Source organism: Trichosurus vulpecula, chromosome 2 (genome assembly GCF_011100635.1).
Source record: "Trichosurus vulpecula isolate mTriVul1 chromosome 2, mTriVul1.pri, whole genome shotgun sequence".
In the NCBI taxonomy this organism is placed as follows: domain Eukaryota; kingdom Metazoa; phylum Chordata; class Mammalia; order Diprotodontia; family Phalangeridae; genus Trichosurus; species Trichosurus vulpecula.
The window spans coordinates 183,827,788-183,841,447 of NC_050574.1; the positions used below are offsets into that span (position 1 = coordinate 183,827,788).

Sequence of the window (13,660 nt, forward strand, 5' to 3'; positions counted from 1 at the left end):
GTCACCTTCATCCCCTCAGGCCTGGACTATGGCAATACCCTTGCTGGTTGGTCTCTCTGCTTCAGATCCCTCCCCACTCCAATCCAGCGTCCACTCAGCTGCCAAAGTGACTTTTCTAAAGTGCAGGTTTGCCCATGTCTCTCTCTACTCAATAAATTCCAGTGGTTCCCCATTATCTCAAGAATAAATTAAAAACCTCCGGCTTTTAAAGTCCTCCATAATCCAGACCCTTCCTACCTTCTCTTCTTACACTTTATTCAGCTTTATGTACCTTATGATCCAGTGACACTGGCCTCCTTGATGTTCCTTGCACATGACAGTCCATCCCCTTTCTCCATATCTACTCACTGGTTCCCTGGCCTTCTTAAAGACTCAACTCAAATCCCACCTTCTGCAGGAGGTCTTTCCCATCTTAGCTTAGGTAGCTGGAGCAGTGGATAGATTATTGGGCCTGGAATCAGGAAGACCTGAATTCAAATCCAACTCAGAAAGTAGTAGTTGTGTAATCACGGACAAATCACATAAACTGTCTGCCTCAGGTTCCTCAACTGTGAAATGGGACCATAAAAGCACCTGCCTAGGAGGGTTGTGAGGATCAAAGAATATTTGCAAAGTGCTTAGCATAGTGTCACATGGTAGGCACTTAATAGATTCTTGTTCCCTTCGCATTCCCCTTCCTCCCACGGCTAGAGCCTCTTCCATTTGCATTACATGCACAGGGAAGCCCCAAAGTCTTAGTGCATTTTTAAGCTTTATTTAATAACTTTTTGAAAGACTAAATTGAATTAAATCGAAAGGCTATTCAGTATTTGAATTCAGGTCTTCATAACTTTAGGCCCAGTAACTTACTTAAGCTACTAAAGTTTTGTTGCCGTTCAGTCATTTTAGTTGTGTCCAGCTCTTTGCGACCTCATTTGGCATTTTCTTGGCAAAGATGCTGAAATGATTTGCCATTTCTTTCTCCAGTTCATTTTACAGATGAGGAAACTGAGACAAAGAGAGTTAAATGACATGCCCAGAGTCAGATAGCTAGTAAGTGTCTGAGGCTAGATTTGAACTTAAGAAGGTGAGTCTTTCTGACTCCAGGACTGGCACTCTATCCATTGTGCTACCTAGTTGCCTAAAGCTTAAAACTGAGATTATGGGATCATCCTGTATATTTTATATACATAATTATTTTCCTGTTTTTCTCCCTTATTAGAATGTCAGCTTCTTGAGGGCAAGGACCATGTTTGTGCCTTTTTCATGTCTGTAGTGCTCGACATATAGTAATATTTAATAGATGTTTATTATGTTTGTTGACTCATTGACTGACATTCCCGGAGTAAGAGGATATTAGTGGCAATTAGAAGGTTATTTCAATAGTGCAGGAGTGAGGTGATGACAGCCTGAACTTGAGTAGTAGCTGTGTAAATAAAGAGAAGAGGACATATAGGAGAGAACCAATAAGATTTGACAACAAATTGGAAATGTGAGATAAATGAAAGTAAGGAGTTGAGGATAATTCTGAGCTTACATGCCTGGGTATCTGGGAGGATGAAGTATCTTCAACATTTAATAATAAAGTTGGGACCTGTATGTACAAAAATATTTATAGAAGCTCTCTTTGTGGTGGCAAAGAATTGGAAATCAAGGGGATGCCCATCAATTGGGGAATGGCTAAACAAGTTGTGGTATATGAATGTAATGGAATACTATTGTGCTATAAGAAATGGAAAGCAGATGGACTTCATAATAACCTGGAAAGACTTACATGAACTGAAGCTGAGTGAGGGGAGCAGAACCAGGAGAATATTATACACAATGATAGACATATGGTATCTGTGATGACTAATTTTGATAGACTTGGCTCTTCTCAACAACACAAGGTTCTAAGACAGCTTCAAAAGACTCATGATGGAAAAAGCTATCCATATCCAGAGAAAGAATTATGGAGTCTGAATACATATTGGGGCAAACTATTTGCTCTCTCCTTTTTTTTTTCTTCTTTTTTGGTTTTCTTTCTTTTTTCTCATGATTCATTCCATTGGTTATAATTCTTGTTTACAACTTGACTAATGTGTAAATAAGTTTAATGTGAAGGTATATGTAGAACCTATATTGGATTACATGCCATCTTGGGGGGGGCGGCGATGAGGGGGAAGGGGAGAAAATTCGGAACTCAAAAAGTCATGGAACTGAATGTTGTAAACTAAAAATAAAAAATAAATTTAAAAAATTTTTAAAAGAAAAAATAATAATAAAGTTGGGAATAGGAGACAGTTTATGTGGAAAGATAATAAGTTCTGCTTGGACATGTTGAGTTTGGACATCCAGTTCAAGATTTACAAAAGACAGTGATGCTAAGCTGGAGTTCAGTTGAGAGACTAGGGCTAGATATATAGATCTGGAAATTAGCTGCATAGAAATGATCATGGGGCTATGGTTGCAGTGGGTGTGATCTGGATAAAGAACCAGAAGCAAAGAGGGGGAAGATGTGATTAGACATTTGAAAGAAAGACCAAGAGAGAGCAGTGTCATGAAAACCTAGAAAGGAGAGAATATCAAGAAGTTGATTGACAGTGTCAATGACTAGAGAAATATCAAGGAGAATGAGATAGGAAAAGGAGGAAAGTATAGTCAGTGCAAATATGATGGCCTGGGAAAGAACAAAGGGAAAGAGAGAGTGTAGGGAATGATGTGGACAAAAAACAGGGTTAGTGGTTGTAAGGCACATGAAAAGATGATAAAAGATTGTGAGCTAACAAAAGAATTTTGGAATTCATGAACGAGGAAGAGGAACACTTGCGGGACATGACATCATGAATATGACATGTAGCTATGTGTAGCTGAGGTAGAGTGGAAGGGTAGGTTATAGAAATTGAGTAAATTGAGGAACTGAGAAGTTAGAGTATTTGAGGGGGTCATCAATATATATGTTGACATCTCCTAATATTAGGGCAGAAGTTGGGGAGAAGAAAAAGATTGTGAGCTAGCTATTGAACTCCCTGAGGAAAAAGGAGAATGACCTGGTTGAGAGAAGAGAGGAGGTCAATAGATAATAGCCACCAGGATCTAGAGAGGTTGCTGAGTGATGGTGGCAGGGGGAGAGTCTGGAAGTCACAATAGGGAGCAAGGAATATTCCAAGGCATTCTCACTATGACCAGTGTGATCATCGAGTATGGGGAGTGTGAATGAAAGAGTAGTCAGACTCAAACAGAGGTGGGAAGTAGGAAAGTAACTGGGATGTAAAATCACACTAATTTCTAGACTCAACAACGAAAGAAACAGGGCTATTGTGTTTTAGAAGCCTTCGCTTGTATGAGAATTAACTTGAGAATACAGAGAAAATTAATGGGCAAAACCCATGAAGGGTGATCTATACAGGAAGGGAGGAGTAGGAAATCAAAAAAACTGAATTACTATATCTTGGAATGCAGCATCATAGAACAGATGATCATTCAGACAAAGAAATAGTGTGATTGTCGAATCACATTCTTAACTGAGTGTGGAAAGGGAAGTAAATTAAAAGAGAGATAAAATAACAGTAAAGGGAGAATCACAGGACCTAGGCTTGGTCTGGAGGTGTTTGTGGGAAGAGATTGTGATTTGTTTCAACCTACTACCCCCAAGAAACCTAGTATTGCCTTTAAAAAATTATTAATTTAACACAATTTGATGGGAGGACATAATTTGCCAGTTACAACCCTAAATGTTAATAAATTAACTTGACCATAAATCAAAAAAGAATGGTAGACTGGATGAGAAAATAGAAGCCAGTAATTTGCTATAGGGTTACTTACTTACTTACTTAAAACATTAAAAATTATAGACTTGAATTTTCTTTGCTTTAAGAGAATCCAGAAAAACTGGAGTTGTAATCATGATTTCAGATAAGGCAATAAATAGAGAGAGATAAAACTAAGCTAAATTATGCTGAAAGGCACCATTGATGATGGGAAAATATCAGCATTAAATATAAATGTGCTTAATGGCATAGTGTTTAAGTAAAGAAAAGCCAATCAAAATTCCCAAAAACCTTGAGAGTAAAATAATTGTAGGTGACTTTAATGTGGCTCTTCAGAACTTCAAAAATCTAACAGAAAAAAAAGGAAATTATACTTCTGAATAGAACATTAGAAAAGCTAGATTTAACACACTGTGAGGATTTTTGAATGGGAATATGAAAGTGTATGCTTATTTTTCACAATCACATGATATCTTCACAAAAATTGATTAAATGTTAGGGCATAAAGAATGAAGAAAGGTAAAAATATTTTTAAATATTTTTGAATCATAACATAGTAATTGATAAAAGAAATGAACAAAATGGATACTTATTAACACTATCAAAAATTAATTATAAAAACAAATCATTTTGTTAAAGAGAAAAATAATGTGAGACAATATACTAAAATTTCTAAAATCTGACAAAGGAGTTCTTAGAGAAAAATTTATATCTCTGAAAATTAGAATACTAATTCATTGGGCATGAAATTTGAAAAAATTGTACCAACAAATTAATAATCCCAAATGAACACAAAATAAGAAATCTGAAGCTGAAAGGAGAAATTAAAGTAAAAACAAAATACTACCGAATAATCGAATATAGCTAGATTAGATGCTCACTTGATTTTTTCCACTGATTTTCAATGTAAATGCATTTCCTTGAATTTGTGAGCTTCGGTTTTTTTTTTTTTTACTTTTTTTTTTTTGGCAGGGCAATTGGGGTTAAGTGACTTGCCCAAGGTCACACAGCTAGTAAATGTGTCAAGTGTCTGAGGCCGGATTTGAACTCAGGTCCTCCTGACTCCAGAGCCGGTGCTCTACTCACTATGCCACCTAGCTGCCCCATGTGAGCTTCGGTTTTATTAATTATCTGGTATATTCAGGATCTTGGTCACAATTTAATTTCTATGAGTAATCCCACTGCTAATCATATATCCTAATTTGATTCAATTTAAGTCAACAACCATTATAGAGCCTACTAAGTGCTAAGCACAGTGCTAGGCACTGGGGCCAAAAAGATGAAGGCAAAAGGAAAGGTTCCCATTAAACCAAAAACCTCGCAGAACCACTCTTTATGGTAGCAATCATTTAAATAGCTAGAAAAGAAAGATGCCCATTGACTAAGAAATGGCTGAACAAAATATGGCATATGAATGTAATTGAGTATTACTGAACTATAACAAACAAGGAATAGGGAAAAATACATGCAAAATGATGGGGTTTTTGGAGGCTGCAAACTCAACAGGAGGCAATAGTGTGGTATCGTCACTCCAAAGCCCAGGTGATCTTAGGAGCCACTGAGAAAGGTTGTTGTTGTTCATCCTTCATTTTCAAAGAAGCCCAATGACCTCACAACATTAGAGTCAAGTTACAATGCATTCAGCTCTTGCTGATCCAGTATGAGTTTGGAAGGAAGTACCACGGACCGGGCACCAGTGGTTTGTCAGAACATTTAGAGTGGAAGTGGCTCTGGATTTGTGCAGTTCACATTTCCTTTCTGCTTCTATGGGTCTACTTTGCTCACAGAGCACAGACCCTTCTTTGATGTCGGGACGCCATGCTGAATAGTCCTGCACCAGCATTTCCCATGTGTCACAGTCAACATTAAAGTTGTTCAGATACCTTGAGAATGTCCTTATACTGTTTCTTTTGACCACCATGTGGGCATTTACCTTGTGTGAGTTCTCCATAAAAGTCTTTTGGGTAAGTGCTTTGGCATTCTGTGGGGCCAGCCCATCAGAATTGCACTCTCTGCAATAGAATTTAAATACTAGGCAGTTCAGCTCCGGAGAAGACCTCAGTGTCCAATGCCTTACCTTGCCAGCTAATCTTCAGGATCTTTCTGAGACAATTCAAATGGAAGCAGTTCAGTTCTCTGGCATGGCGCTGATAGACTATCCAGGTTTCATAGGCATACAACAGTGTAGTCAGCATGAGGGATCTATACAGATGTTCAGTTTGCTATGCAGCATGATACCTCTTCTCTACCACACTTTCTTTCAGAGTCTCCCAAATGCTGAGCTCTGGTAATACGTGCATTGACCTCATCATCTATGTGTACATCTATGCCAAGGTAAGTGAACTCACTTCAAAATTTCTCCATTTACTGTGACCAATGGTTCCACAGATGGCTGGTGTGGTGCTGGCTGGTGGAGAACTTCTGTTTTCTTGGTGTTATCAGGCTAAAATTAGGCCAGGCAGCAGAGAATTGAGCCATACTCTACTGCTGCATTTGAGTGCAAAATCATCTGCAAACAAAAAAGTTGTATATCAATTCCCCCTCCACTTTGGTCTTGGCTTGTAGCCTTTTCAAGTTAAACAGTTTACCGTCAGTGCAGAAGCTGATCTTGATGCCATTTTGGTCTTCGTTGATGGTGCCTGACAACATCACAGAAAACATCATGCTGAAGAGCATGGGAGCAAGAGCACAGCCCTGCTTCACTCTTTTGCTTCTACTGCGGGGGGAGGTTAAAAAAAAGACCTCCTCCAAGAAGCCTTCCCTGGTGAGCATTAGTGTTTCCTCAGTGTATGTAACATGTAGCTATAATACTAAATTTCCCAAGAAGCCAGCAATAAGTATGTCTTCTGTACCCCAACTTCCATTAATTAGAAAGATTTTTTTTCTTTCCTGTTGTTGTGTTTCTTTAATATATAATATCAAGATCCATTTGAAATTTTGGCAAGTGGAAGACTACATTTTGGCAGCCAACTGTGTTTTAAAATTTTGTTCAATAACTTTTTTTTCTTTTAAACCTAAGTTGTAAAGGGGTACTTGGAATCCCTAGAGAACTCCATGTTTGCTAATGTGCTGTATGAGTACAGAATATTTTAACAAATAGTTTACAAAAAAAACCCTTATAATCACTAATAGAAAATATCTAGCATTTATATAGTGCTTTAAGGTTTGCAGAACTCTTTATACATGTTAACCCATTTGATTCTTGCGACAATCCTGGGAAATAAGTGCAACTATTATCACTATTTTACAGATGAGGAAACTGAGGCAGGCAGGTGAAGTGACTAACCCATGTGACATTTGAAATGAGGTGACATTTGAACTTGGGTCTTCCTAGTCAGGGTTCATAGTAGCTGTTTATACAGCTTCTTCACTGTGGCTCAAGACAGCACAGTGAGACAGAAAGAGCACTGGCCTTGGAGTCAGAGAACCTAGGTTCAAATTATGATTTAGATATTTATCTGTGTAGCCTTAGGCAAGCCTTAACCTCTATGGGAGCAGCTAGGTGGTGCAGTAGATAGAGCTCTGGGCCTGGAGTCAGGAAGACTCATCTTCCTGAGTTCAAATCTGGCGTCAGACACTTACTAGCTGTGTGACCCTGGGCAAGTCACTTAACTCTGCCTCAGTTTCTTCATCTGTAAAATGAGCTGGAGAAGGAATGGCAAACCCACTCTGGTATCTTGGCCAAGAAAACCCCAAATGTAGTCGCTAAGAGTCAGACACAGCTGCAGTGACTTGAACAACAACAAACCTCTATGAACTTCATGCATAGAATGAGGGCAGTGAGAATAAATGCTATCAAAAGGCCTCAAAACTCTAAGGTCTAGGCTCTTATGCGCCTCCAAAGGCCTTTGCTAAACAAGTTACTTGGTCTCTGAGGAAGGCACATGAGTTTGGTCTGTGTCTGTCTGCTATCATCTTCTACCATTTCTTAGCAGGGCCACATGGCTCCTGAAGGATCTAGTTTACGCTTTCTGCTTTACACTTGGGTCTTTCAGGGTATTGTGTTATGCCCAGGTAGTGACATTCAGTTGAAGCTTTTAGGGCTTTAATGCTCTGGTATTTTCTCTTACTCTTGAGGTTTGGCGCTGGAAGTTTTGCCTTCCAGAAGTTATTTTAATTCCTCTTTGATATTATGCCTGCTCAATCAAGTAAGCTGCCACCCAGGAAATGGTGGCTGTATGATCAAGCTTCCCTTAGAACACAGATCAGCATGTTTTCCCATCCCATTGTGCTTTTCCTATCTGTGAAAAACAAATTATGCATAAACAATTACTAGCTTTTATGCTTTCAAAGTAAGTACATGTAAAGTTGTAGCCATCAAAACCATTTGGTATTATTTAGATAATAGCAGATCACAAAAACTAGTTACTAGATGAAGAAGAAACAGAAACAACTCAAAACACAGCCTGTTAATCGATAAACACAAGAATATAAATGGCTGGGGAAGACTCCCTTTTGGTCAAGAATTTGTGACTAAACCAGAAAGCAACTTAGCATAAATTAGGCTCAGGTCAACAACTTGTACTTTAAACTAGTATAAGCTCAGGATATAGCACCTGAATTGAAAAAAAAATTTTTTAAAGGTCATATCATAAAAAGAAAAAAAAATAGAAGAGATAAGATCAGGGATCTCTCACAAAGTAAAGAGAAGAAGAGATCACAAAAAACAAAGTAGACAGCTCTGACTATATAAAAATTTTTAAAAATTTCACATAAAATCAATTAATGTGGAAGAAGTTATAAATTAGGGAAAAGATTTGCATCAAATATTGCCAAGAAAAGTCAAATACCTAAGATATATAGGGAACTGACACAAATGAGCATGCTTTCGGCCAAAAGCCATGCTCTAATAAATAAAAGATCAAAGGATGTGAACAAAAGAATAATTCAAAACTATTAATGGCCACGTGAAAATGTTCCAAATCATGAACAGCATGAGAGAGAAGTAAAACAATACTGAGGTTTCACCTTATACCAGGTATAATGACAAAGATGACAAAAAATGGGAATAATCTATGTTGGAGAGGCTGTGGGGAGACAGACATGCTGATGCCCTGTCAATGGAGCTGTGAAGTGGGCCATACAAATTTGGAATTATACCCCCCAAAATGACTAAACTCATTCTATTCTTTGACTCAGAAACTCTATCACTGGGCTTATAACCCAAGGAAGTAATAATGATGTTTATATAGCACTTAATATGTGCCAGGCACTACAGTACATCACCAAAAGTTGAGATTGATTATAGATTAACATACAGGAAGTGCCTTGTTACTGATACGGTAGTCATTACTGAATTAGTTGTGTGTGTACAGACCATTGACTTGTTAGAAGATCAAGACCAATATAGATAAGAAGATAGGAGGAAGAGGAGGATAAAAATGAGGAGGAAGAGGGGAAAAGAGATGAAGGAAAGGTAAGTAGAGGTAAACAAGGAGGAGGAGGAGGAAGACACATGACTAGTAACGAAAACAACTTGGGCCTTAACTGATGTAGATCAATTGCCATAAAGGGAGACCAAAATAGTCTAAAAACCTTCTTAGCAAACACTTGATCTACTTGCCAAGAGGAGAGTAGCCAGAGGGTAAAACTGATTTAGATTATAAACTTGTTTGTAAAATCTTACAGAGAATGATGGTGGAAGATTATGATTAATATTGCCTCATAGAATAGCAAGAGCCAGTGAAGGGAAAACCCAGTTTGAATTGGCGAAATAGTGGAGTGTTTTTTTTTTTCCCCACAAACCCATCCTATCAAAAAACCTCCAAAAAGGGAAGGAAGGCAGGAATGGCGGGGGGGGGGGTGGAAGAGAGAGAACGAGAGAGAGAAAGAAAGAAAGAAAGAAAGAAAGAGAAAGGAAGGAAGGAAGGAAGGAAGGAAGGAAGGAAGGAAGGAAGGAAGGAAGAAAGAAAGAAAGAAAGAAAGAAAGAAGAAAGGAAGGAAGGATGAAAGAAAGAAAGGGAAGAAAGAAAGAAAGAAAGAAAGAAAGAGAAAGGAAGGAAGGAAGGAAGGAAGGAAGGAAGGAAGGAAGGAAGGAAGGAAGGAAGAAAGAAAAAAAGAAAAAAAGGAATGTCTGAGACTGGGTTTGAACTACTCTAGGCACAGTGCTGTATTCATACCCACCTGGCTGCTCACTTCACTACTGTCTCCAGAAACTCATCTTCCTGCAAGACTACATCAACTCAGACTCACATCTCAGTAGCCCCTGTCTGTTGGGCCTCTTTTTCCTTCTGATCTGAGAGGGTGGAGAGTAGACATTGGAAAACTTTTCCCAGATCTTCTATTTAAGGAGGTGGCTCAGGGCTGCCACCTCAACATTTCCTACCTGGCTGCAAGACTTAATCATACCCCCTCCCCAGGCAGGTACCCTCCCTTTTCTCTCCTACCCCTTTTCAACTTCTTTTTATGTGTTGTGTTCCTCCATTAGATTGTACCTTGAGGGCAGGGCCTGCTTTTTGCTATTCTTATGTCTCCAGAGCTTAGCACATAGCAGGAGCTTAATCAACGCTTATTGACTATCTACTGTGCCACCTATCTGCCTACTACCAGTTATGTCTGACTAACTTTATTTCCTTTTGTGACAGGGATACCAGAATGGGGGAGATCAAGAGAATGTGATAGGTATAGTATACCTGAATTTCAGCAAAGCCCTTGACAGAGTATCTCATGCTAACCTTGTGAACAAGCTAGAGATACAGGTTGGGCCATGGTACAGCTAGAAGGATTCACAAGTAGCTGAATAATCAGACCCACAGGGTCATCAATGTCAGCATAGACTGTGATCTCTAGCGTAGCCCTTCAGTGGACCTTTTCTTGGTTTTGTGCTATTTGATGCAGTTTTACAGTGACTTAGATGAAGGTATAGATGGCATGTCTACCAAAACTGAGGATTATATAAAGCTGAGATGAGTAGGCAATATCTTGGCTGATAGAATCAGGATCCAAAGACATTGAAAGGTTAATATAAAGCATGAAATCTACTAGGGCTAAACAGAAAGTTATACAATTTGATCAAAGAAAAACAATTGCATGAGTATGGATGGGAGTGGTATGGCGGAAGGCTTTCTTAATCATGCATAGGTTAGACTAGATGATCTCTGAGGTGCTTGGTCACTCCAAGGTTGATTTTGTCATCAATCTCATTTCTATTTAATTGACTTACTGGAACATCTGTGGTATCTTTACATATGGGCATCCACACTGTTTGTGTACTTTAAGTGACCTTATTAAATGGCAGCTAGGTGGCATAGGAGCTGGAATCAGAAAGACCTCCACTCAGACGCTTGGCCTCAGATGCTTATTAGCTGTGTGACCCAGGACAAGTCACTGCTCGTTTCAGTTTCCTCATGTATAAAATGGAGATGATACTAGCACCCACCTCCCAGGGTTGTGGGGAGGTTAAAGACATAACATACAGATGTCATTTTGCAAATCTCAGAGCGCTATTTATTAAATGCTATTTATTATTATGATTATTATTGTTAAACTTCCTTCAAGTCTGTCCATTGAATTCTAAGTAAAAATGTTTCTGTGAGCTTCTGAGTTGTAAAGAATGTACTTTAATTTTGTATTTTAGCATAAACTACTTTGCAACTTTAAAACAATAAATTGAAGTCATACTCTACATTCTGTTCTTTGAACATCTGCTCATTTTCAGAGCCTTCTCAAAGCCAAGAGGACCAATAATTAAAAGATAACTATTAACACAAACTCAACAGGAAATTATGTATTAAAATTACCATCCTGACATGGTTCATTCAAATCTTAAGTTACCGTACCAACTTAAAAAAAAAAAAGGATCCATTTGATTTGAAAACCACAACTCATTTTCTTTGTTGCTGTGTGATTAATGAACTTTCAAGAGTGCATTTTAGATGTATGGTACAATGGATTAGCCAACTTTTATGAAAATTACATGTGTAATCCTTCCACAGAGTACTAAAATTGTGTCTAACTCACTATTTAAAGAGTTTTGTTCTTAATTAAGCTCACCAATTTAAACAATTAAAGATCAATGGAACAGCACTATTGTACTAAAGACACATGCCTAAGGAAATGCCCACATCTGAAATTTAACAGCTGCATGTTTAAAGATCGTTTGTATTTACTCTTGCTACATAGTAGTGGCTTCGAATGACTAAGATTTATGTATGTCTGTGAAATTTGCCAATCAAGATGAAAGTCAGTGTCATTATTCACTACAGGACAAATTATTTATTCCAAGTTCTAACATGGGTTTACAGAAGTTGTTACGTAATATAAATGAACACTGAAAATAAGAAACAAGTTTTTATAGCTAGGTCATTTCCAATGTAGTTATTAAGCCACATGATTTTGTAAGAAAATAAACGGAGTATTTCCACATCATTCAAGAGTCCATGAAGTATGTTTCAAAGTCCATATCTAAGTCTGAAATGAGAGCACCAACAAAATCTTCAACGGAGAGACATTTTTGAAGCATACCTGAAAGAATGAAAGGGAAAATGTTCACGAGGTAATCTATATTTTCATATATTTATGTAAAAATATCACGAAATTTTTAGGAACTGAATCATTATATTAACAATTAGATCTGATCAGATCAAACTTAGAGGCTGTCCAGTTTTTTGAAAGGAGAAGAGGAAAGGGAAGAGAATAAGCATTAATATAGTACCTACTATGTGTCAGGCACTGTGCTCAGCATTTTTTACAAATATTATCTCATTTGATCCTCACAACAACCCTGGGAGGTTGGTGCTGTATGGTCCACCATTTTAAGTTTTGAGGAAAGTGAGGCAAACATAGGTGAAATGACTTGCCAGAGTCACACAACCAGTAAGCAGCTGAAGCCACCTTGGAACTCAGGCCCAGCCCTCTATCCACTGTACCACCATCTCCCTTTAACTGCAAGGTTACGAACTACTTTTTCGTACATTTTTGGTTTCCATTTTGACATTTGGATTGACATTTCTGGCAAGAATACTCAAAGGCTGAAACCTGGTACTCTACTGATATTACTATTATATTTGGAAATACTGTAACCTGCTGATATCACTACATACTTGGAGACAGATTTGGTAGATTTTTCAACTAATTTTGCTAAGGTTTAGGATTCGTAGTTTATGACATTTCATACATATCAATTAAGCATTGTTTCTGCCATTATAAAAATTCTATCAGAATCATTAGTTTCTTTCTTCCAGGTGGCAACTCACCAATAATTCAATTCAATGAGTCTATAATTATTTTTTTTTTGTGATAGGAAAGATACAAAATTCATGGAAGCAACATTCCCTGCGCTAGTGGAACTTAGAATATAGGGAAGAAAAACATATGGGTAATGTCTATACATAGTAATACCTAGAAAGGGAAGGGAATATTGTATTTATATAGTACCTGCAATGTGCCAGGCAGTATGCTAAGCTTTTTATAAATATATATATTGATTTTATAAATATATATATTGATACTCATGACAAGTACATTAGAGGGATTCAAAAAACAAAGTGGTATGTGAGGTGTGAGTGGTGAAAAGTTTTTACTGACTGAAGGTGGATGGAGGGATAGGTGGAGGGAAGCTTCACAAAAGATGAGACTATTGTTTTCTCTCCACTCATCCTTTAGAGAATGATTCAAGAAACCAACCCTGCTGCCACACCCAAATTCCAGAAGGCCAAGAACACTTCAAGGTTTGAACAAGATTCTTAATGGCATTAAACTACAAGGGCAGATTATATAATAGAGCATCCACCATTGTTACAGGGGGAAAAAAGGCCACCTCTCACTCTTCTATTATGGACTCAAAATTCTGTAAGAATTATAAATAAATATGAAAAAATACTGAAAACTATCACCTAGTTTTTGCAAAAAAAAACTCAAAAGTGATGAGGGGAACCTACTACGTCCTGAGGCAGAACATCTCATTTGGATTTTAGAGCTATCCAAACATCTGC

General features: G+C 37.8%; 1 protein-coding gene across 1 annotated transcript in view; it reads right to left on the bottom strand.

Annotated features, from left to right (window-relative positions):
- Nucleotides 1-11,916: 11,916 nt before the first annotated feature.
- LOC118837892 (mitochondrial intermediate peptidase) overlaps nucleotides 11,917-13,660 on the bottom strand; it is a 204,438-nt gene continuing 202,694 nt past the window's right edge. Inside the window, exon 19 of the mRNA XM_036745033.1 lies at nucleotides 11,917-12,191. Coding sequence (XP_036600928.1) covers nucleotides 12,097-12,191 — 95 coding nt within the window. The 3' untranslated portion in view covers nucleotides 11,917-12,096. The remainder of the gene's footprint in view (nucleotides 12,192-13,660) is intronic.